The 26,837-nt window shown below is 39.0% G+C and overlaps 1 protein-coding gene across 3 annotated transcripts in view; it reads left to right on the top strand.

Moving 5' to 3' along the window:
- ACTN1 (actinin alpha 1) overlaps positions 1-26,837 on the top strand; it is a 95,995-nt gene that overhangs the window by 29,265 nt on the left and 39,893 nt on the right. For all 3 annotated transcript variants that reach the window (XM_075192180.1, XM_075192179.1, XM_075192178.1), the window contains exons 2-8: positions 13,030-13,144; positions 14,414-14,533; positions 19,938-20,024; positions 21,043-21,130; positions 22,021-22,099; positions 23,201-23,282; positions 25,629-25,714. In XM_075192180.1, the coding sequence (XP_075048281.1) occupies positions 13,030-13,144; positions 14,414-14,533; positions 19,938-20,024; positions 21,043-21,130; positions 22,021-22,099; positions 23,201-23,282; positions 25,629-25,714 (657 nt within the window). The remainder of the gene's footprint in view (positions 1-13,029; positions 13,145-14,413; positions 14,534-19,937; positions 20,025-21,042; positions 21,131-22,020; positions 22,100-23,200; positions 23,283-25,628; positions 25,715-26,837) is intronic.

The following is a 26,837-nucleotide window of genomic DNA, read 5'->3' as shown; positions in this document are numbered from 1 at the left end:
GAAACCACAGTAACGGATCATTTGTTTGGTACAAAATCTACTGCAGAAAGGAAGAAAACAAGCCAGGGATTTTGCTGACTGTCCAGTAAAAATGTGGCAAAGAGCCTAAATTAAAATGCACATTGTATGTTTCCTAAAAGGAAATTAATGTGAATATATACACAGTGGAGGCATTACGTGCTTATTTCAGGATACTGCAGCCCATCATCTCACTAGGGACTAGTGACATTGCCGAGGCATGAGGCACAATGGTATCTCCTTGAGCTGGGGAAGTGCAGAATGACAAACGCCCAGATAGCTATTGATATTTGCTTATAATGTGTTTTTCTTCTCTTGAATAAAGCTTTCCTTGCAATTTCACAGTTCATATCACCCCAGTTTTGTTCATTAATAAAATAACATAAGAACATAATATTGCTTTAGGGTTTGTACAAATACATCTGGTAAAAGCAGAGACCAACCTTGTACTTTGACCTTGCTTTTAACGGCGCATTTTGAAGGGTGTTCTTAAAGCCTCCCTGCAGCATAGTGTACTATGTACTTGATGAACACTCCATTGTATTTTACAGAGTGTGAATGCAGCGTTCAATGTTCAAATTAATATCAATCGAATGCTTGTCAGAATGTGTTGTGTGCAGGTCCATTTGCTTACCTTGCGAAAAATGGAACCCCGTGTACAAGCTAATAATGAAAATAAAACCTTCAAATTAAAGCAGCAGTTTTGATGTTTCCTATATAGACCTAATGAGTACAGTGTCATCCAGATGCACAATTGTTATGCAAAAAATACATATGGTCCTCTGACACTTTTAGATTGAAACCTCCCTTCTCCAGGTTTTAAGCATTTAATGCCTGGGACATCAGCAGTTTAGGAAAAAATGAACAACCACACCCCATTCCTGATACCTTTCTAGATATCCTGCTCTGGATAGTGGGAAGATTTTGAAATTTGGTGCTTCCTACGCATAGTGGCTTCTCGTGTGGAAGAGCACGGATTGGTCAGTACTCTTGACAAATGAGAAACAGCTATGTGTCAGAAGCTCTGAATTTTTGCCATAATTATAAGAAAATTACTAGAGAAGCACCAGGGATACCACCTTAAAAGTTGACTATCCTTTACTAAAAGAAATTGCCATAAAATTTAATATTTTCCTGTGGCCCCCAACTCCTTCCTGCTTTGTCAGATGGTTTTGTTATAGCTTGTAACACTTGCTTACAATGCCTTCTGACAAGTTATTATGGATAGGTATCTATTGATTAAATGTATTGTTTTAATTTATTACTGAGATTAAGGGTAATTTGCGGCCCTTTTCAGAGGTTAGAGGGCAGCATTTCACCCATTACAGTATTAAGTAATAATGTATGATTATATGATTAAAGTATTTCTCAGTCTCAAAAGTAATATTGATCTGCTTCTGCTGAACAAATACTGGTCAAGTTAAGTGCATTTAAATAGATGTGAAAATATAAATCATTGGACCAAATTAAACTGTACATATGTGTTTTTATTTCTATGCTCCGATCTCCTATGTTTTAGGAAGATTTTTTTCAGTTTGCAGTTCTGAGAATGTTTTGCTACCTTATTTGAAACTGTGACTAACGGTATAAAGAAATGTATTGATTTGAAGTCGCTTTAAAAATCAAAATGATTTGTTTAACCTATAATAAGAACAGGCTTTTAAAAATATATATTGACTGTCTTTAGCCCTCAGTGTCCTTTGCATTTGGCATGTCCAACCAGTAGACTTCATAACACCGTATGTAAGACGGATTTGTTCCAGTAAATGTTTTGTAGTGTCAGAGATTTGCAACTGACATGTAGGTTTAGTAAGACATGGAATCTAATATAAACATGCTATAAATCACAGCGTGTGACTCTAATCCCTCCATTATTTCATTCATCCTTGTGTTCTCTCCTGGTCTGCTCTAGTGTATACTGCACACACAAAGGTGTTGCGACACCGCATTAATCCACAGGTCTCCATGAAAGTAAACCATTTCTTTTGTGAATGCTTTTTCAAAGAGAACAGAAAATTCCTAGGATATAAATACATTTCACATTGCGAATACAGTCTGACTATCATGCCGCATTCTTGAAATAACGAGCTCCAATTTTTAGTAGGAGATATCCATTAAAATGTATTGATTTATGTTCTTAGAAGTGTGACTCCAGTAGTTGAGAACTTTACAAGTGACAATTTTTGTCATTCAAAGCCATGGAGAATACTTTTCATTGCTGATGTTAAGCTGGTTTACCACCAATAACCAGCAGGGACATTGGTCCTCTAGGGCAGTTTTGCTCAGACTTTTTTGTTTGCTAGTGCCACAAGCATCAATATGCCATGGTTCTGGGAAACCTTCCAGAAATGTTTACTAATAGACTTTAATGCATATGTGCCAATTAGGGTAACCAAAAGCAGATTCTGGAACCCCACTTCAGGAATCCAGAGATCAAGCAATAATGTGACCACTCCAGAGTATCAGAGGCAACCTCTATTGAGATATTCAAAAAGCAGACTCAAAACACATCTACTCATACAAGCAAATGGTGGCATTAATGTCATGTTGTGTAATATATACAATAATGTATTGTGTGTCATTTTTTTGCGAAATGTAAAGCACTTTTGAGTTACATTTGTAGAAACTGCTATGGAAGATTTATTAGCTCTGATAAGCTCTTGAAACGTTTACATATTAGTGAATATCATAGAGTAGCATTGTTTACTAAAGCAACTTGCATATCAAGTTTTGTGACCCTTTTATGTGTATTAGTTGTGGGGCAAACATTTTTTTCTTATCACAGTTTCTGTGATAAGAAATAGTTCTCTGCTTAGGAAAGCACAATTTCAACTAAATGTGTTAATCCTGACACACACACACACTTTATTTTTTTTTGCAGTTTCAGGAGGAATGATTGCATTTATGTGCGATCACATAATGTACAATTATGACACTTGCTTTACTATTTGATTGTTTTAAATCAGATTGTAAATTTTTTAAAAAAACAGTGATTGCTCCACACACATTTTTAATGTTGATCTAATAGCGCAGAAAGACATTTACGGTGCCCACGCATTGTATGAGCGCTGTAAGATCACTAGACTTTTACGCTCAAGCTTCAGTTTAGATGAAAAATATTCAACCTATCCAATCTGATTATTAAATGATTTAGTCATCTACAAAAAATAATATTGGATCTATTCTCACCCATGCACATCTATATTTGTTAATTAGTGCATATAATACTTTATCGAATTTTCAGATTATAACGTTTGCGGTGTTTGTTTTTTGTACAGGGGAGGGGAAATTTTACATTTAACTAAATGTGAAACACATTAAAATTATGCAGTCCTTTTAAACTGGACTTAAGAGTTCCAGTTTACAAACTGGAATGTTAAAACTCAGTCTACCCCCTGGCATATGTAATATGTCTTATGCGCAGAATCTTTGTAGAAGACTGTTGGGGGGGGTGACAACATATTTAAAACTTTACTTTGTGCTGGCTGCAAGTTTACTAGGGTCTTGTAGTTGAACTTGATCTTGGTAACTTTTATGGCAGAGTGTTGTTCTCTTTGCAACCTGTGGTAAGATAGCATCTGACAGTTTGAATGATGATCTTCCTGCCCTCTTGCAGACTCATATGGCTAATTGATTGCTCCAGCTAATAAACTGCAATATTATGCTGCATTGGCTTGGAGGGTCTGTATTCAAATTGCCCAGCACCATTACTTGTAGCCAGCAACAACATTAGAAGAGTAAAGAGTTGTCCTGAAAGTATACATTCATATATAGAAAAAAATTACCTGACTGTAACTGTTCAAAGTATGGCTTTAATATTTAAATTTATTTTTAATAAAATTGTTCTTTTAACTTGTTGCTTTGAAACCAGCATGTCCATTACACCATGTACTAAAATACATTTAAGCAGAGTACACACCTATGCAATCATACTTTCGATGCATTGTTTCTAACGATTTCAGCAACGATGGAAATTCCCGATGAGCATGCCGATTCGTGCATACACACCTACACAATTTACCTTCAGATCTCTGATCTTCATCCTTCATAACCATCTGCTGAAAAGACTTTGATGAACTTTAGAAAACCAAATCAGTAGATGTGATGTGTTTTGGTATGATAAAGCATGATCGCGGTAGTGTACACACTCTTGCAGTATCTGACCGAATGGTGGTGAATCATGTGATCTGCGTGATAATTGCATAGGTGTGTACCCAGCTTATATAAATGTGTGTATGATATGTTTTACATTAATTGACAGCTACTATAGTGTGTATGAAATCTGCTTGCAGCAGCAGATGGGAAGTCAATTAAACCCTGTAACCACAACTTATTTTGAGGCTTTTCTAAACATGTTGATATCTTCTTGAATAGTGTGCTGGTTTCAGACACTAAGGATGTAGCTGCTCTGAGCTTTACAGGTAACCTCTCCTCTCTGGTACAGGAAACACAGTTGGCCACGTTCTAAAGCATGTTTGTGTTTCACGAACCCAGGAAGCGCGGTGAGCTATGACCGTTGGCAACCACTGACTGTGACAGTTTGAAAAGCGATGGCCTGACGGTATCTTATTTATTATCACTTTACTATCCTGAGAAAAGCACAGAGAAGTCATTGTTTGTTTCTTTGTATAGGTGCCACAAATAGATGTTCTGCAAAGTCTTGGCTATAAAGAATAGATTGTTCATTACAGTAAAGTTGTCTTTTAAAGGTGGATGTGTTTTTCTGTTGCATATTGTGTCAGGAAACACATTTGGAGAATGAAGTTGTGCAAGTGGCAGGGCCCTTGTTTCTGTAGTGTGCACAGACAGATGAAATGGCCAACTGCAATAGGTGTAGGTTACATTTGACTAAACAACCCTAATTATTACAATGTCTAGGTGATGAAATTCAAGCAAGGTAAATAAAAGATTTATGAGAATTATCAAGAAATGTCAATGACAAGTATATTTAAAGTTTTTTGGGGATTCTTTTATAGCTTCATATTATATTAAAGGGTTAAAAAAAAAAGGCAACTGACAGTCACCTGCTGTTAGGTATGAAACGGTCAGGATCCTAAAGTGAGTCTTTGCATTCTTATATATACTTCATAAACTATGGTTAAAATCTAGGAGGCAAGTATTTAAGGTAGATTTGGGGAAATATCATTGTTTCCAACCATGCACCAGTGTTTCTTTCTTTACGCCTCCAAGTAATGTGCCCAGAAATACTTTATGAAAGTTCCCTTCCTATTTATATGCCTCTGAACACTTCAGCCAACATCTTAGACACCATTGGTTAGATAATGTTGACAATAATATTGAGCATCTGGACGATTATGTGTTATTTTGGGAAACATTGAAAGTGGTGATGAGAGGAAATATTATGGACTATACAGCGAACAAGAGAAAGGAAGCTGCCGCACAGTGCTGTTCTTTAGCTCAACAGGTGCCTGTCTGCTTTGACAAATATACCTCTGATCTTCAAGATGCCTCTCTGACCCAATACAAACAGGCCAAACAAGTGTTACATGGATTCCGCTCTATTCAAGTTCAATCTAAGCTTGATTATACTAAAAATAAATATTATCGGTGGGGAAATGGAACAAGATATTCAAACATAGAAACCACATAGTGGCCATTTAGACAAGTAATAATAACCCACTTACTCGAACCTCTAAAGACATAGTAGAGGTGTCTTGAATTATTATAGGGATTTATATTCTGATCCTTTCCCCAACAAGACCCTTATGGACAGGTTGCTGACAGAAGCAGAACTCCCAAGGAGAATGCTTAGACGCTGACATAACTGCACGAGAGGTATCTCCGGTAATATTGAATCTCAAACTCCATAAAGCGCCAGGCCCTGTTGGGTTTTCAGAGGAATACTATAAATTGCTAAAAATAGATGTTACACCCATATTACTGGACTTCAAACAATTCACTGGTCACATCTTATATACTCTACGTTTAATCGGCCATATACTTCACTTGTCCCAAAGCCAGTGACGGATCCAGTATTGTTGACGTCATATCGTCCAATTACTCTGTTCAATTTAGATTTTAAGATTTTGTCAAAGATCATGGCAAATAGACTCCGATGTATTCTACCGTCTCTATTAATGGATCATCAACTTGTTTTGTTCACGGTAGGCACTCGGTCAGAGGCATACGTTCAGTGATTGCGGCTGTTGCTGCGTCGGGGGAAACCACGAATACTACTTATGTACTGTTCAGTCTAGAGGCTCGCAAAGCTTTTGATACCGTCTCGTGGCCTTTTATGTACGCTGTTTTGGAGAGGGGTGGATTTGAAACAGACTTCCTAGCCATTATATAATATTTCTATAACAAACCGATAACCTCTCTACTAATTAACACATTAATGGGGACACCCATTGAAATGCAAAGAGGGACTAGACAGGGTTGTCCCCTGCCCCCCTTATTGTCATTAGATCTGATGCTGAGGGTTATTCAAAGTGGCTCACCATGCAAGGCATCCAAATAGGGAACAAACGTATTAAAATCACCGCCTTTGCAGATGATCTCTTATTATATCTATGAAACCCTGAGACTGCTCTGATTCCCCTAATGAAGAGGATTGAAGAGTTTGGATCGGTATCTGGTTTTGGGGTTAATTTTGATAAGTTGACGGTTCTATCCCTGGGGACTAATAGGCGTAAGCCACATTGGGCAACTAATATTCCTCTACAATGGGAATCAAAATCCATATCATATCTAGGCGTTTTGCTTCTTCGCAATCTAGTCACGTTATATAAACTTCATATATTTTCGATAATTCAACCTATATTAACAGAGCTTAAAGGATGAGAACCTCTTAATGTTTCCTATCTGGGTAGAGAAAATATGAAGATAATGTCCTTTCCAAAGTTGCTATAACCTTTATTTCTCACAAAGTCAGATGAACATCTTTTGAATTGCCTTTTTTGTACATTTATTTGGAAGAAAAACTGCCCCCGTGTCCCTTTTGTTAAAATTCAACAATCCACATCCAATGGAGGTACCAATTTTCCTAATGTACTTCAACATAGTAATGCTGCGCACTTACGTTATTTGCTAGATTGGATATCGAAACGCAGTGTTTATACTAACTTCACACTAGAGAGACAATTTTTACCCACCATTTATATTAAGTCTTTTCTAATATCCTGGACAATCCTTTAATAATGCCGGTAAGAAAGATATGGCATATTCTACATCATAAATACCCTTTCTCGGTAATTCTGATTTCCAAGGTCGCATGGCGGCTCATCGCTTTAGCAGATGGGAGCAGCAGGGCTTGCACTCTGTGGGCCTATTGCTGGATAATACCTCTAAGAAACCATTGTGTTATGCTCAAGTTCGTAGAGATGTTTCCATTTCTGGGTCCATGTGGGTTAGCGTTCCTTCAAGCTCAACACTATGCCAAGTCTTATTACTTTCTTTTAAGACATTGATTGGGACAACTCTTTTGATACCCTCTTGAACCCCTGTCCACCTAAACAAAAAGCTATATCAGGCAACTATAGGCTTTTGAGACATGAATTACACTATTCTGTCCACACTGGTCTTACACAATGGTTACAACAATTTCCACACTTAAGTAATGACATTTTGCTTGAAAACCTTAGTAATTCTGTCAGACTACTCCCGGCCGCCTCTATATATGTGGAGATGTTTCTTAATATATTTCATAAGGGTTATATATCCCCACATCGAAGATTAGCTATGAGTTTGTTGGACAATAAGTGTCCCAAGTCTGATGTGGAGGGCGCAGGCCTGTTTCATTGTTTTTGGGGCTGTCCAGTCATCAGGATTTTCTGGATCCATGTGTGGTGGTTTGCTATGGCGGAATTACTGAACTATCTTCCGTTCACACCATGGAGCCTGTCATTTGAAGATCAGGCCATAGATTAGATCTGCACATGTGTTAAGTTGTATTCACCCTAACTTAAGCTGGTAGTGCAGGCTGGAAAATGTTAGAAGCCAGCTATTTTGTAAAGAACTATCGACGAAGCACACCTTCCCCCACTCCCCCTTCAATGTGTGGCATTGCACATTGTCCGATAACCAATAAGTTAAACATTGTACTGCTTAAATCATTAAATCATTAGCATATTATGCCTGCCTGAGACATCCTTTTACACACTGTACCTGTCTGTGATCCACTGTGCATTGTAGAAGCCTTTAGTGTCAAAAGTCCTCCTCTGACCTTTGCCATATATCTGCCAGGAACAGTTACAAAAAGTGCCCTGTTAGATCTGCTCTCTCGTATAGTGACACCCATCTCGTGACCTTGGCAAGGATACCACCAAGCACACTTCTATGGCTGGACCACTGTAATAGCTCAGCATTTGATAACACTTGGAGTGCTTCAGTTACTGGGTATCTACTATATAAAAGTCTAGTGGCGTGTGTGTGAAAAAAAAAAAAAACCAAGCTGCAGCGCCACCTGCTGGGCGAAGTTATACACTGACCTACTAAATTTTTAGTGTGTGGAAGAAAAAACTCAGAAAGGGCTGAAATTTGGTATACTAAGATGTTTTTAATTTGTTAATTTAATTTGTTAATTGTTAAAAGTGTTTATAAAGATTTTAAAAAATATATATATATATATTTCTTGGAGAAGTGACAGTTGGCAGTGGTTGGTGGTTGCCGGGGGTGACAGTGGGGAGTGGTTGGTGGTTGCCTGGGGTGACAGTGGGGAGTGGTTGGTGGTTGCCGGGGGTGACAGAGTGAGAGGAGTGTGATACTCAGGACCGCTGAGAGAGATCCCTGTGTCTGGATAGACATCTGGATAGATGTGGCGATAAAGATGAAGGATGAGGTGATGGAGAAAAATGATGAGGTGGTGACGTGGACAAAACCACTTTAAAAAAGGGCGCTTGCGTCGGGAATTAACGCTCTTTCACTGAGGAGGCCTGGGCTAGCCCCAAATGCATGACAAGAACCTTTTTAACACCTTAAGTAGCTTGATTGGACTAGAATGCATGAGTATCATGCACAGGTTGACTTGTCTGTTATAATAGTTCCCAACAAACGCATTATGCGTTGGGTTACTTCCACAGCTTGTTTAAAAAAATAAAATGCAGCGCAGAAGGAGGAAATGATCTATTCTCCAGTTCAAGTTTTCTTGATCGCCATGGAGGCCTGGAGACCAAGATTTGTCCGGCCCTATGGTAGTGTCGCTTATTCTAGTGTTTACGATTACTGGCAGCTGTTATATCCGCCTTGTTGGTATTTTTTTATTCTTATAAGCCAACAGTGAAATTCCTAGTTAATTGTCGTGTGACCATTGGTTATATGTATTAAGGTCAGATTTTTAAGGCTATTGATCAGCTTGATACTCGTTCTCTGGTATGATCATAGGAACAAATGTGTGTTTTAGTTTAACTGCTTAGTTTAATTGTTCGTGAGCCCTAAATAAGAAAGCGGTGCCTGAGGAAGGTGTGCGACTTATTTCTTCTATGTGCATTTAACTTAAAAGACAATTTTAATATATTTGTATATATGGATATGTTGTGATAAGGAAGATTTTTTTTTTTTTATCACTTCAATAAAAAAATTGCCCAATTTTAACTAATAGTTATTACAGGGGGCAGCTGACCGATACTTTGCAGCCCCATAATGAAACTGGATTGGAGCAGTAAGGGTTAACTTGCAGCCCCGTCTGTTATCATCTGCCATTCTTGTTAAATAGGCGTGTAGTGAATTACCCTCCATTATTCTCCATTCCCACAAATCTATATTATAGCATAATAAACAACTCTGGCTCGGTCTGGTGTCAAAAGGGAAGGAAATTCTAATTTAAACTATAGATAGATATAAAATATTTGTGTGTATATGTATATAGTGCATCTGTATTTTGGATTGTGTGTTGTACTTTCAGTCACAGCTGTGTAGCACCTCTTTATATATTTGGAAATTGGGGTGTTCGGACCACCCTCTAAAGTACAGTTGGGCTTGCGCCCAGACAAATGAATAATGCCATGAGATATAAACATTGTCCAGTAACAAAACTGTTGTCCAGCCCAAGACGTGGATGTAATAAGAAGATTAATGTTTTCATCAATAGCTTACAACATGATGCTAGAATGCTAAATAATATAAGCGGTGTGATCAAGAAAGATGGGAAAGATTTCAGCAGTGATAAGTGTCTCTGTGATTTAAAGTGATAGTTGATACCAGTTAATGATGACAATTCCTGTAATTCATTGGCTCTGACATCTTGTTCTAACAAGATCAAGCAAGGATAAGATGATTTCTCTAATTTCACTAATGTGGACCACACAATCTGCGATTTTTCTAGTGATATCGGGCAGTTGGTTTAAAAATTATCATCAAGCACCAATAATGAACACATGAAGGGCTAGATTTACTAAGCTGCGGGTTTAAAAAAGTGGGGATGTTGCCTATAGCAACCAATCAGATTCTAGCTTTCATTTTGTAGAATGTACTAAATAAATGAAAGCTAGAATCTGACTGGTTGCTATAGGCAACATCCCCACTTTTTCAAACCCGCAGCTTAATAAATCTAGCCCTAAGTCTTTTATTGGACATAAAGGTAGCCACACACACAGGCAGGTGCTGCCGTTCAACCTGAGAGTCACAAGCTGCTATAGCGGTCATCTTCCATATTTTCCACCATGCCTAATATTGATTCTAAGTGGTCTGGCTGATTGGCCCAAAGGGTTGAACAGCTGGATTTATGTGTATAGCCAAATTGGGCAGTGTAAGACCAGCTTTGCTGTTTGTTGTGTTTGGATTGCTAGATGGCATCAGTAGAAGTCTTTATTCTTGTCACATACATGTTGTTTTTGTATTGTGTTTATATTTTAATTCAATGCCTAATTGAGTTGTCTTCCACTGCCATTTCCCACAACACCGCCTATTGTATATGGGTCTGAAATAAGGAAACAGTGGTTTGGGAATGTGTGCACTCATTCTCTGACCAATTCTTAAAAACCCATGTGTCCAAACACATTATCATATGAATACTTCCCAACATTTTAAATGCCCAATAAGACGTGTAAGGTTTCATATCAAAGATCCTTTTTATTAGTTTCTTTTATGGACACATAACTCAATAGATAATGTATATATTATTGGATGATAAAATATAGCTTACTATACACGGCTGCAAACACCACAAAGCTCTAAAACAATGAATAATATACAGGGTGAATACTATTATTGTAACATTGGTAGCTAAATAGACACTGGTAGGAACCAACAAAAGCATTTGTCAATGCAGCTCTATACATCACACCCAAAAGGGAAACACTTTAGAAGAATGGAGTACTAGGGAAATTTTATAAACGGTTTGTCTAAAAGAGGGCCATTGAAGAGGTATTTTTAGAACGATCACTGCACATATTTCACAGCATCATGTGGCTCCCGACATTATCTCTTCTTATGACAGTATTGTGGTCAGTTTTTACCTGCAGCGACTTCTTATCAGGTTCAATCAGACACAGAGTCTCATATTTTGTCTCTCTCAGTGTGAATAGTATTCTTCAACGTCAAAATGTATTTATATAGTGTCGGCAAATTCCATAGTGCTTTACAGTTGGTGACGGAGTAATAAACAATACTGGGTAATACAAAGCTGTAAGAGGGCCCTGCTTACAAGCTTACAGTCGGTGGGACAACGGGAGTTTGATCCATGAGGTTAAGTCTACATATTGCATTTTAGTCCAGCCAGATTGCAAATGCAAAAAGGGATTTGTATGCTATATGATCCAATTACATAGCAATGTTGGTCAGGGGGTGAAAGGGTTGTTGTCTTGTATGAATTGTGTAAAGGGTTGTAATAGGGTAAGCTAGTGAGGTTAAGAGGGTGGTTGAGGAATATTATAAGCTTGCCTACAGAGGTGGGTTTTCAGAGAACGCCTGAAGGTTTGTAGACCAGAGGAAAGTTTTAATGTGCGAGGGAGGGAATTCCATAGAGTGGGTACAGCTTGAAAAAAGTCCTGTAACCGGGAATGGGAGTATGTAATGAGAGTGGTGGAGAGATGCAGATCTTGTGCAGAAGGAAGTTGTTGAGTTGGGAGGTATTTTGAGCTAAGTGATGTATGTTGGTGCGGTTTTGTTAATGGCTTTGTAGGTTCGTAGGAGTATTTTTATATTGGATTTGGTAAAAAAAACGGGCAACCAATGTAGAGACTGTTGAGATGATACTGAAATCCAAAGGAGCTTATTAGTTTTCCTAGAGAAGTGGTGTAGATAGAGAATAGCAGAGAACCTAGTACTGAGCCTTGTGGTACTGCAATTGATAAAGGAAGCAGAGCAGAGATTGATCCAGAGAAATTAACACTGAAAGAGTGATTAGGTAGGTAGGCTGTGAACCAGGATAGGACAGTGCCTTGAAGAACTAGGGATTGTAATGTTTGTATAAGAAGAGTAGTCAACAGTGTCAAATGCAGCAGAGAGATCCAGGAGAGTTTAAAAATAGTAATGGCCTTTAGTTTTAGCAGTAATCAAATTATTGACAACCTTGGTCAACGCAGTCTTTGTGAAGTGTTAAGAACGAAATCCTGACTGAAGAGGATCCAATAGGTTGTTTGCGGAAAGGAAGAGTGTAGGCAAGTCTCTCTAGAAGTTAGGAGGGGCATGTGAGCTGAGAGATGGGACAGTAATTTTTTTAGAATAGGAGTAGTCACTGCATGCTTGTATAATGATGGGAAGATACCAGTAGAAAGAGAGAGATTACAGATTTTAGTTAGAGGTGGAATAAGCACAGTAGATTGGAATCTACCAATTTGTGAGGGTATAGGATCAAGAGGACTATTAGAGAAAAGATAACTTCGTTTGTTTTGTTTTGTTTTTTTACCAATTGGTTTCTCACTCGATATAAATGTTTTAGAGACTTTTCTGTTTTATACTGATCTGTAACAGTGTTTTTAAATGTAACTTTGCTTGTGTTTAATTTGTTTATTATCTTAATGCATATTTGGTTGTGAGAATTTATTTATACCTGAAATGGTGAATTAAACCGTTCTACTTCCCATTTTAACTAGTTCCTCTTCTCCTCCACAGACCTTCACAGCGTGGTGTAACTCTCATCTCCGGAAAGCTGGAACACAGATTGAAAATATAGACGAGGACTTCAGAGATGGCCTTAAACTCATGTTACTACTTGAAGTTATTTCAGGTGATCAAAGTTGCATTTAAACCCAATAATATTTATTTATGAGAAGCCTATGGTACCATGCTGTCCAGTAAGTTCACTTGCTGATATGTTCTGGGATTTGTATATAAAGAGACTATTACAATGGACCGATCATAAACATTTCAGTATCGTCCTCTGGTCATTACATGTTGACTAGTGGATATTACAGACCCCATTCTCTCTTGGTGGCTAGTGGGCATTGCAGACAATTGTGTACTCCTGCTTGAGAAATTGGCCCTCTGTGTCCCAGAGCTTCTGTCAGTCTGAGCTATGACAGGTTGATAACACTTTGTCCCCTCTCTTGCTTTGATCACTGATTGGCTGCTGGAGTTCACAGCAGAAGAGCGGAATGAGTGCATGCAGATTGGGCCGTTACATTCTGATATTACATTACATCCTGTTTCCCATGCATATGAGGGAAACAGGATATCTCATATTAAACCTGCATATGACGGGCACATTTGCTTTTTACAGTGGTTTGGCAGATGCAGAGACTCTGGCAGTCACAGTAGAGTCACGGTCTTTGAAGTTTTTGTAGGTCCGAGACTGTGTGACTCTTATTGTAAAAGTGTCTGCATCTGCTGCCCGTGTGCTGACACTGCACCACATGATGCCAGGTAATCAGCCTTCCACATTATAGGTGTATATATGGCTATAAGTTACATGTGTGCAGTTGGGATTCCAGATCAGACTAAGCTGCCTTTATATTTGCATCTTATAACATTTTTTATAGAAAGCATGCTGTGATCTGTCTGTTTGTTCGGCACAGATGAAAATGACTGGGTCTGTTCGCAATAAAAATGTACACTTTTTTTTGTCCAAATTGGACATATCTGGTTGTCCAGTGTATCGGCCGAATGATTGGTTTGCATAGGAACAGTATTTCCCTGTTTTCCAGTAAATGCAAACTCGGGTCTGTGCAGTCATCAGCTGAATAAACTTTGCAATTAGCATTTTTGGGCTCCACAAAGAGGAACAAAATGATCTAAAATAACTAAATTTGTTCATCTGTTTTTAATACAGTAAAAGTGTACATTACCCTATACGGAGCAACCAAACCAGCACCCCAAAATCTGATCCCCATAGATGGCTTTCCACTTGATAGCACCCCCATAATTAAGGACTTGTCTCTAAAGTGGGGTGCAGTGATTAATAATCGGCACACAGAAATTATTCTGTGCATGATGTCTGTATGACGCGAGTTGTTTTGTTCTGCATGTACAAACTTTTTTTATTTTTACCTTTTAACAGGTGAACGTTTGCCCAAACCTGAACGCGGAAAAATGCGTGTGCACAAAATTTCAAATGTCAACAAAGCTCTGGATTTTATTGCCAGTAAAGGGGTAAAACTGGTGTCCATTGGTGCAGAAGGTGAGATCTTTATCATGTTATATTTTACGAGTTATTATTTTATCTCTGAATTTTGAAGCAGGCTAACCAACGTTTACAGTTGTGGATGGGTGTTGAAGTCTGCTGATAATGGAGGTTACATTTTGACTAAATCACTCACCTAAGCATGACCATTGTAGTATTGTTTTCTGTAATGTGTCATTGGCAGTCCTGTGTATACTACCACTGAAGTGTTGTTGTTCTGATATCTTCACAGTGCTGCTTTTCCCCACCTCTACCAATGACTTCTTCCTTTGGACATTGCGTAGCAATTTCAAATGCTATGCGATGATCTCAAGCAAACCGTGTGCAAAGTGGATTTGCACTCTAAACTGCAATGTATTATTTTATTTTAATGCTTTGTGACGTCTCCAAATCCATTTTTCAAAGTCCCACAACTGTTACCAAACACTATGGTGTATAAATACATGTAGATATTTTGTCCTTTTAATGAAAAATTTTAGGGGGGAATTCAATTCCCTGTGTTGTTCTTTAGCACAATGCGGGGCGCGCACTATTAGTTACTACGGTAATCAATGCGCATTATTACTGTTTATACGGTAATTTTAATGTGTATTTTTGCTCGCGGCTCAGAGTTGCGAGCAAAAATCAGCGTTGATATTACTGTTCTAATGGTAATAATGCACATCTATTACCGTAGTATCTGTAATAGTGCGTGCCCCGCATTGTTCTAAAGAACAACGCAGGGAATTGAATTCCCTCTTTAAAGTATTGATAAAGAGAGATACAGTGACATACCAAAACTTTAAAATAAAATCTGAGATTGGTGTACGGATCTATTTCTTTGCACTTAATTGAAGTTATATTCTGGAATCCTACCACCAGTCAATTAATGAGGTTTGGTATTCACATATTTTTCTCTTTGCAAGCAAACATTGTGCTGAAGATGCAAAACTAAACAAAGAAGTATGATTTAATAATTATTATTAAAAGTAATTTGTATAGCGTCGGCATACACTGAAACACTTAACATGGTAATAAAAAAGGTTTGAGTATTCGTTAAAGAGACGGAGGTACAATGCGCTGCTGAATCGTTTCCAATCTATGGGAAAATCTGAAAAAGTGTATAATGGAGCTTCATGATCCATTCACACAGCAATGTTGGTAGGCTGTGAGTATAGGAAGAGAAAATGTACCTTTTGTGTAACCAGTGCAGAGAAGTGGTAATTTGTGTAAAATATTTTAGGGAGATTAAGAAGGTGTTCTGGGAATTTGATAAACTTGCCTGAATAGGTGTATTAGGAGGTAATGTTTAATAGTTTGGGGGCTGGGGGAAAGTCTTGTTTTATACAGGTAAGGAATTTCACAAAGTGGGTGCAGCCCAAAAGAAAGTCCTGTAACCGGGAATGTGAGCAAGTAATGAGTGAGGATGCATTTAAATAGACTGCAGTGGTTCAAATCTGGTTAGGGGAAGACCAGTATAGAGGGATTTACAAAAATCAATGTGGGAGATTGAGTCCATGAATTAAAGTTTTTTTGTGTTTTTTTGGGTGAGAGATGTTCGTATCCTAGAGGTCTGTCTTTGGCTGTAGGGAACAAAGGTGAGTTCTGAGTTCAGGATGACACCTCGGCAGCAAGCTGAATGGTTAGGGGTTCTAGTCATGTTATCAGCAGAAAGAGATGTCAGATAAGTAGCCTCTCTTGGCTGGTGAAAAGAAGACTACCTTAGGGGTTTTTTTGTGTGAAATTGAGTTTGAGGTTGCAGGAGACATCCAAGGTGAAATGGCAGAAATACTCTCAGTGATGAGTGTCAACTCAGATTAATACTATTATATCTCTATTTACTTTGTGTTTTTAGTTTTTTTTTCCCCCCTTAAATCCGGTGGTAATCATTTTAACGATGACCACAAATCCGACAACGATAAGCCCTACAAATAAAATCCGAATGTATCAAGAACCGTTTGCCAAATAAACACTTACCTGAGACCCGAAGCTGCAGATCTCCGATGGCAGCATGATGCTGACAGCAAGTTATTCCGAAACCTGAGGGGTCCCGACATTGCCGCTTTAAATTAACATTGACAGAGGTCGCAATGACATCAACCTGTAGTGCTGAAGACCTGTCTATTCGGAATAACTTGCTGTCGGCATCATGTAGGGCTTGTCGTTGTCGGATTTGTGGTCATCGTTCAAGCGTACCCAACCCCTTAAATCACAGGTCTGAATACTTTTAGGATTTTTTTATATCTTAAGTTTAAAAGTGTGGTTTAATGCATAGACTCCCAAGTTTCTAGGATTCTTCTCGGGAGAGCAGAGCAAGTTCCTGCGTCCTGCCCACGTCCCTAGTGAAGTGGATGGGGGCAGGCCTTAATGGTGAGAGCCACAGGGAGTTGCATCATCCTGGCCCTGATTCTCGCCGTGGTATGCAGCAATGAGTAGCAGGGGGCCGGCTCTATAGTGCGACATGGACAGACATGCCACCGGACTCAGCAGAAGGTTCTAACCTTTGAGATCACCCAGAGGGGAAATAAAAAATGTTGCCAAGTGTGGTTTTATGGACAGAAAGATTGAATTGAGATACATTGTGTAAATTATCACCTTAAAATATTAGTTTCATCTTATACATGTTTCTATTCACTAGACCCATCCTCAGGGCCGGATTAACCATAGGGCTAACTGGGCTACAGCCCAGGGGCCTATGGCATCCAGGGGGCCCTTGAAAGTGCTCAGCAGCAGTATTGATCGGTCGGGGGCGGGGGCGCCCCTGGCGGGATCAGTGCTGCTGAGCAATTTCACTGCGGTCCTTCTCCGGCGCGCTGTAGTCTCCTTACTGAGGAGATCTCGTGAGTCTCACTCTCACAAGATCTCCTCAGTAAACAGAGTACAGTACGCCGGGGAAGGAGGTAAGTGCCAGAGGGGGGGACCCCTCCGCTTAGCCCAGGGGCCTCCATTTCCTTAATCCGGCCCTGCCCTTCCTATGTGGCAAGCAAACGGTTGTCTTGATTTGATTTGACATGATTTGTCCTCGTAAAATGATAACAATTATATAACTCTGGAAGTGCAAAGTATATTCACTATCACAAACCTATGTGTCACGGCATTCTCAGCAATAGTGTGTTCTGCTTCAATACATTCAGTTTTGATGGTAATGGTTACAGCTAGATTAATTAAATTAAACATCTAGTTGTTTCATATAAAGGAGTTCCACTTGCCTTTATAATTAAACCACATCACATTTTGTAAACACAAATTGGAAGTGCTGAAAGCATATATGTGCCCCGATAAACTAAAAGTTGGATTTATTGCTGCATCATGGAGGACAATAGAAAACTTACATTCTCCATATGATGGGCAAACAAAACACTGATCATCTTCATAAATGTATTTGTTCTGCCTATAGAGAATTTTAATTTTAATAAACAATGATCAAACGTTTTCTTTCTTTCTATGTTTGATAAAGTTAAAGACATGAATTATTTTTCCTGGTTCAAGTAGAGGCTAATGTGATTGTATGAATAACTGTTATTGCACACTCTTGTCTATATAACTGTTTCACTGTTCTGAGTATATGGATATGTACATTTTGTTATTGATTGGAAGCACGCAGAACAGCAAATGTAGTTGTATGCTCAAAACAGACCTTAATATCCCTTAAAACAGTAGGAATGCACAGAATAGAAACAGACTGCACTTTGTGTCTCTTTAATTTTTTCCTTAATGATGGCATTTTGTTGAAAATTCGTTCACATATTGCAGGACATGACAAAACTGTCTGGCACCATTGGCAGTCTGTCCACCTCCTCATTCCGTGTATGCACTTCAGGGGCGCAGGCAGGGGGGGTTTCTGGTTCTCCAGAAACCCCTCCCCACCGCGAAGAACAGTGTCCCTACATAGCGGCACTGTACTATACAGCAGCCACGGCGCTGTCGAAGAAGCATCCGCGGCGGTGCTGTATTGTAGTACAATACAGCACCGCCGCGGAAGCTTCTTTGACAGTGCCACGGCTACTATTCAGTGCAGTGCCGCCGAAATGGAGCTGCTGCACATGCGCCCCCCCTTAAAAATCCTGCGTGTGCCCCTGCACTTGATATAACATAGCAGCATAAGGTAACATGCCCCGCTATATACTGATACAAGCTGTAGGAGCACAGTATTACCGTACAGAGTCTGATCTATGGCAGAACCCATATATTAATAAGAATACATCCTATTCCAACACTAGGAACCAGGGCCATCACTGAACCACAGGACACAAATTGCCTAGTGCCAATAATATATTACAGGCTTCTATTAATGGGCTAGGCTGGATTCTCAGGATTATTGTGTTAATACCTGAATCCACTGTGTGTACGTGAAGAATACAATCCTCTAGAATAACTCCATAATGACGTCTGTTCCAAAGAGGAACAGGCACAGTACGCTGGGCAAGTACCTGAGATTTTGAATGAAGTGAATAGCAGGTTGTGGTGTCAGGTCAATTTCTTATCACAGGGTAGTGGGTGTGTATTTGCAGTATATTAACATAATAAACATTTATGACCATATAGATCATGTTAATGATTATATCTGTAGGTAAGTCCATTGCAGACTTGTACGTTGAATCGATGAAACAGTCAGTGAAACATATTTGCAGTCTGGCAGAGCAAACTATGTTTTGTTAAAATTCACAAAATGCGTCGGGCCTCTGCAAACTTCATATGTTACAGAAGACAAAATGTGGTAGTGTGACAAGGCAAAACTTGTAAATCTTAGTGAAGACTTAAAATTGGGATTGCACTGTGGCAAACTAAAAGGCAGGTTTATACAGGGACACCGGGTAATCGGTTCGTTACATAATTAACAGTAAATAACATTCCATATGTTACATATAAAATGCTAATAATAGTGAATTTCTTGATAGAAAAATAAAAAAAAGATTAGTTTTATATCACAAGTTTTGCCTCTATATGTATATTATATCTAACCTTATAATGGCACACAGCGCCACCTAGAAGCTGTTCTTCTATACTGCATCAAAATACACGTTTAGCCAAATGCTTATTCTCACTGTCTTGAAAAGAGGCCTAATTGTTAACTGGTGAGATATATGAATCCTCTAAATAAAAACGAGAGAGAAAATTTACACTGATGTCTAATTTTGATTAAGAATCCTTTATTTTGGTGCTGCCTATTCTCTTGTCCTTCTAGTTGTTGTTTGGTATGACCACACCTTCATAAGCTTTAGCACTTTTATTTTGCCCGTTTTTCACAGTAACACATCCACAAATAAAATGGTAATGCCTATCTTTTAATAAGCAAATAGAACTGTAGAAAATCCAAATTTTTGAAAGAACAGGTTTAATAATGACATAACTTCCTCAAGTCACTGAGGCTTCTTATTAAATACAGCTTTTCATACTGACTGTTTTTTTTGTTTATTTCCAGAAATTGTTGATGGCAATGCTAAGATGACCCTGGGAATGATTTGGACCATTATCCTCCGTTTTGCAATTCAAGACATTTCTGTTGAAGGTGATTTTTATTTTCTTTTTTAATGCATAGTAGAAAAGGTAACTTCAAGCTTTTTTTTTTTTTCTTTCTTCTGCAAAAATCTGATATCTAACTTATTGAACCCTCTGCAGTGTGCTGTCTTGCACTTGGCTTCACCTGAAGGAGAACACCATATTAGCAGAACTAAAAGCAGTGATCATTATGAGGGTCACACTAACTCTTATACACCACCACTTATGAAGTTGAATTTTTGTACGTTCAATGTATAAAGTTGTTACTATGCCCACTTATATGGCAGATCCCATAGGGATAAGTAGAACGCTGTTTTGAACTCCATGACACGCACATACACGCATGTGCTCTAAACTTGACCCACAGTGTCCGTTTCCTGAGCTGTCTCAGATGTAATAACTTAACTTAAACTGGTGAAGGGTTGATCTGAGACAGGAATTTTATAATAATTTAAACAAATTTTATGTGATATTGCTGGTTCCATTCTAGCCCATTGTGGAACATCCTCAAAGTTACATGCTAATAGCCTGTATTTTTCTGCTTTTGAAATAATTTGCCCAGAGTCTGATCCTGTTGAATGATTGGCAGACTGTAGATGCATGCAGGCATAGACGTGGAGCGTGGATCATAGATTTGACTTTTCATGCATCTGTCCATAATACATAAGAAACAGAAATGTGTGAATAAGCCCTTCATTTTCTTAACTCCATGTTCGTTCCTTGAATGATCACATTGTGATAGTAGATAGAATAATTTAATTGCACGGCTGACACTCATCTTAATGTCATATCAATATTCTCAATCATGATAAAAGGAAAAACAGTAACTACTTATAAGTACAATGTTGCACATTTTTAAACAATGATTACCCTGCAATAAACGTTGATATACGTTATTTGACGCTTATTTTAAGCACTGTTATGGTCTTTTTGTTAACATTCACTTTAGCACTGCATCCATCTATGAAGCGTTCTACTTAGTTTATAACACTATCTTCAAGTATAATTGGTTTTACTGGTCTCCATAGAAACATCTGCAAAAGAAGGACTGCTTCTGTGGTGTCAGAGAAAGACTGCACCGTATAAGAACGTCAACATACAGAACTTCCACATCAGGTGAGCAGCACTTTAAAGGGACCATGGATGTGTCATGCTGGAAGATATCATCTTATAGCTAGAGATGCTCAGGCTCGGTTTTCTGAAAACCGAGCCCACCCGAACTTAGGGGATCCGCGTAGGCTCGCGAGCCGGCTCGTTACTTTTGCGCGGCCTCGGATCTGAATCGAGGCAAAACGCCATTGTTGCATTGTCGGATCTCGTGGGTTTCGGATTCCATGAGTAGCTCCCTCCCCAAGAGATCCAGCACCATTGCTTGCACAGAAACAGGGGTAGCAGTGTTCTTGTCACTCTCCAGTCTCTAGTGACATTGCTCAGTGCCATTGCTCACACAGAAACAGGGGTAGCAATGTTCTTGTCACTCTCCAGTTTCTAGTGACATTGCTCAGTGCCATTGCTCACACAGAAACGGGGGTATCAGTGTTCTTGTCACTCTCCAGTTTCATTGCTCGGTGCCATTGCTCACACAGAAACAGGGGTAGCAGTGTTCTTGTCACTCTCCAGTGACAGTGCTCATACAGAAATGGGAGGGGTAGCAGTGTTCTTGTCACTTGACAAAAATTGACTGGAAATTAATGTTAATGTTAAAAAAAGAGCCATATTGTGATTTTAGCAAAAAAAATAGGAATTTAAAAAAAAAAAAAAAACCAGGATCCAAAACACGGGGTTTAGTGAACATCGCTACTTATAGCTTTTCTTCCAGTCTTCTCTACGTCCATTACCTAGTAAATCTGTTATCCGTTGAACCTGGTTTTGATGCAATTCAAAAATTTCTTATCCCCCAGTGCATATAAAAATATTTTTGCTGATGTTATTGCTTGTGTTTTTGTATATAGTTGATTCCCTATTTTGTCAGATGCAACTCTGGCTGACTTTATTTTTCATTACAGCTGGAAAGATGGTCTTGGCTTCTGTGCGCTCATTCACAGGCATCGTCCAGAGCTCATTGACTACGGCAAGTTGCGGAAGGTAAGTTGAGTTTCCAATATTGTAATGAAAATATACGTCACATTTTAAAGACTAATACTAAAAAAAGCCACATGTGCTGTGTTATCTAGCAGGCGCTGTGTGGGGGAGCAAGGCTAGCGTTAACTTGCAGGAAGTGGGAGGGCAGTGATTGGCATTTTCTTCTAACCATGAATCGATTTCATTATTTGTAGATGGTTGGATACACTCTGCACTAAGAGTTACTCACACTGGGGATTTCAAAACAGCTGACATTGGGCACATGAATCTGTGGGGCTTCGGGATGGTGGTGCAAAAATACACATGAGGTCACCCTCTCAAGAAATACAATCTGTTCAGTTAATGTGCCATTAGATATATTCTGTTACGAGTGTAGCTGACCAACTGAAGCAGATGGGTTGTGGGTACTCTTTTCAGAAATTGGCCTTGGAATCTTCTATTAAGTGTAATTAAGGAAAGAAAAAAAACTTTCTGCCCCCTCATTTTTGTGTAGCCCTCTCTTTCTGCCCCCTCATTTTTGTGTAGCCCTCTCTTTCTGCCCCCTCATTTTTGTGTAGCCCTCTCTTTCTGCCCCCTCATTTTTGTGTAGCCCTCTCTTTCTGCCCCCTCATTTTTGTGTAGCCCTCTCTTTCTGCCCCCTCATTTTTGTGTAGCCCTCTCTTTCTGCCCCCTTTATTTTTGTGTAGCCCTCTCTTTCTGCCCCCTCATTTTTGTGTAGCCCTCTCTTTCTGCCACCTCCCCACTTTCTGTAGTCTGTATGTACCTTTTTATGCTTCTTTTTATTTCTGAAAATCTCTATTGCTACAAACAAATCTATCTGACAATAAGCGTGTGATAACAACACAGTACAATACATAGGTGATGTATTCTCACACACAGAATTTTTGTTGTGTGGTATATTGTCCCCTTTGTCATTTGCATATTTATATACCACCTTCTTTATGCTACTTTCAGACTTTATAGCACTGTCTATATATCATACGGTTGATATTTAAATGTTGTAAAGCACAAGCCATGATTTGTATTATGTAATTTGGGTAATTTTTGAGTAAGTCGGGGGGATTGTGAAGCTTTTGTTGTAAAGAATTCATACTGTATTCCTAGGACGACCCCTACACAAATCTGAACACTGCATTTGATGTTGCTGAGAGGTTCCTTGACATTCCTAAGATGTTGGATGCTGAAGGTAAATCTCACATGAGTGTTTCTATTTTGCAATTTCTATTTTCTCTTGTGCGGCTCTCACTGTCGGGGTGACACGGTGTAGGAAAGCCAGCGCCCATGATTACTACACTGTAGGCTGTGAGTTTTTGGTAACTATATAAGGGATAACTTCATAACCTTTTGGCAATCTCACTTACTATTCAACTATATTAACCCCGAAGATAGCTTAAGGTTAGACAGCAGGGGTGTGTAATGGTTAGGGTTTGGAAGGTATTGCTGACGTTAAATTGCAATGGGGATCATTTTCTTCTAATCGTAAAGCAATTTCACATGTCCTAGAACACCTGCCATTCATAGGTTTACACCTTGCCTATAGTAGGTAGACTATAACAGTCGCTGTCCACAAACCTGGTATTTCTCAGAATTATACGAGACCAATCTTTGTGAGCAGCTTTTACATAGTTTGGTCACTTAAGGTCACACCAGTTGCATTCAGTAAGCATCACCTCTGACAAGTTTGCTCTGGGACTGTATATTGTATTTTGTGTTTGATTTGGTTAGTAGAGAACTGACAATGCAGATGTGTTTGTCTCCTGGTTTACAGCATATAACTTAACTGTGAATGTGAGCAGTTGTTTTGTGATGGTAACTATTGAAATAGACTATCCCGATTCCCCTCAGTTGTGTTTTATAAGGGAAAGAGACAACAACTGTGTTCCCTTCTGAAACTCACAAAGTTAGTATAATGTCAGTCCAGCAATCCAATGCACCTGCAGGTGCACATGTTCCAGGAGGAGCAGCACCGGGCCCTAGAATCTCCCCACTTTTGGTGGGCCCACACTGGCTACCTGGATCCGAGAGTAACAGCATGGCGGAGACCAACTGTTGCTTGCTGTGTAGCTGTACATAATTCTTTTCCCACAAACCAGCCAGACAAGAAATTCAAATCCCAAATGTCCCTGAGCCCTTCCTGGACGTAGTATTTTATAAACCCAGAAATTGTATACTTTCAGGGTGGGTCTACATGGTTTATGACAATGGGTGTTGCTGTGCCTTTTGGCTCCTTGGACCTACTATTTGGGTGGCTCCAATTGGTGTCTGGGAGTCCTGTGGACAATAAGAAAACTAATGCAGATACAAAGGGCCAGGATTCAATAGTAGGGATACATGCATACTATCACAGTTCTGTCTATCCCCTTGGTGGATTTTGTGCTTTAGTCCCACTGTCTTGTTGAAAGCCAGTGGAGTAGAGCATAAAAACTGCAAAGGGAATGAGTAAACAGGTTGGCACACACTGAGCAACTGGGAGGAACACACTTTTGATGAATTGGACTAAAAACAACATGATTAACAATGTCTGGCTTTGTCTCGTGTGAAGAAATTCCAGGTGGGCTTGACCTTTATTGACATACACCCACCTCCCTTTCATCAGAGCAATGGACTAGGAATTATTTTTGGTTGTAATCCATGCTCGGTCAACTATTTTAACTTCATTGAAATCATGACTGTTTGCTAAGCATATTCATTTCATCGAGTTAATCCCTTGTGTATTCAAATCTCACCATTCAATGGAGTTACTTACTGAAGTAAAAGCACCAATTCCTGATTGAATTGCACACAGACAACCCAGTACTCATCAGATTATGTACTTTATACTACATTTTTGCATATCCATTTTTGTTGCATAGCCATAATATTCATTCAGCGCTATGTTTTACCATGTGCCATAGTCCGTGCCAAATAGAGTAACACAGCAAACTGATTTATTTTAAGAAATAAACAAAAGTTTGTTTCGCTAACTTGTTTTCTTTTGTTTTTTTTTGTAAGCTGTCCATATTTCAAAGGAATAATCAAAAAGATCGAACATTTACACATACAATTTATCATTGTATCCCTCCCTTTAAAAATCTTTTTTGCACCTAAGTAGAGTAGATTTTAATTAAAATACCAGATTTATCTTCGTGTTTGAAAGCTGGACCAATGACATCACAAAGTTGAGTAACACTTCCCCAAGTTGTTCAAGCAACCAGTTAAAAATAAAATAATTTCTATTTGGTTAAAGGTATATAGCACATCAGGTTTGAGTTTATTATTTGGCTCTTGACATCTGTCTTGAAGGCTGGGGTGTAGTACAAATCGGTTAGTTATGCCTGTATCCCAGTGTAAAATGTATTCAGTATCTACTCATTTATGGAAGAATAGGTTTATAGTATAATATTTTAGCATCTGCTTTATGTTAGATATTGGCTCAGTGTTCCATTCACAATCACCGTTTGCTGCTCATTGTATGTCATTATGTCTGTTCTACATTTGAAATTGTTTCCATCTCATTTATTGAATCAACATGCTTTAAACCTTTTCTTGACAGACATTGTTGGGACTGCTCGCCCAGATGAGAAGGCCATCATGACCTACGTTTCTAGCTTCTATCACGCCTTTTCAGGAGCCCAGAAGGTATCCCAGGGTTCCAACATCTCTCCAAACAGCACATTTTTCCTGTCTCTAAAGTACAACTCTTTCTCCCTTTTCTCTGTTTTAGCACTGGGATATCCTTCCTTTTGTTTCTTAGGGATGGCGGGTTTTCAGAGTAGCAGCAGAGCACAATTCTTCTTTCTTACAGTACAAACTAGTGATCTTGATCTCTGTAAAGTCGCAACATTGGAGTACATCTTTTACAGCTCTAAATACCAACGGTTCCATCAATCAGCCATGGAGAGGTGCAAAGAAGCTAAATTTCCCCTGCAAACAGATATAGCCCAATATTTATACCAAAACATAAATTGAGATTATTAATGCTCAAAAGAATTCTATCTTACAGTCGATGTTGACTTTGTAGTTTGTTTTGGGGGATTCATAAATAAAGTTCCCAAGCACAAGTGAATTTAAAAGGCATTTCTCACACCCCTTACATTACCCTGGGAAGCAGAAAAGCAGGAGCCCATCTCTTGCAGTCTCCATTGTTACCTTATATCCTACTACAGATCTGTTGTATTGTCCAGTAATGGTGAGATATGTAGAGGTGTTGGGGCTTTGTCTGTAGAATGGCAGCACCTGATGGCATGATGGGGGCACACATCCAATCAGACAGCAGCATTACACTGAAAAGGTAGAATATGGAGCTTGTTTGACTATATCTCAGTAATATTGAGTCCCAATGGGAGATAAATAATCCTTTTAAACTTGAAACACCCTATTTAATTTATATTGTTTGTACAAATACTAGCACAAGAATGTTACCTTTTCAATTGCTCTAGAGAGCCTTACTCCCCCATCAGAATCCCACGTGCTATAATATCTTTGTTAAAGTTGTACATTGCTTTTTCATATTGGGCTTCTTGTAATTTATTGGCTGGGTAAAGAACCACCATTTTTGGGAAATCCCTCCCCACCTCCTGACCAGCTGAATGGTTGGCTTTCTGACAGAATCCAGAGATTTAGAGACCCCCCAGACAGGGGCGAACGGAGGATTGTCGGTTTCCCCCCCGACCCAAAAAAAAAAAAAAAACACCCCCCGCGAGAGCTGCTGTGCATGCGCAGCAGCTCCGTTTCTTCAGCGCTGTCCTATACAGCAGCCGCG

The sequence above is a fragment of the Mixophyes fleayi genome, chromosome 12 (genome assembly GCF_038048845.1).
Source record: "Mixophyes fleayi isolate aMixFle1 chromosome 12, aMixFle1.hap1, whole genome shotgun sequence".
Classification (NCBI taxonomy): Eukaryota; Metazoa; Chordata; class Amphibia; order Anura; family Limnodynastidae; genus Mixophyes; species Mixophyes fleayi.
This window is presented reverse-complemented; position numbering and strand designations above follow the sequence as displayed.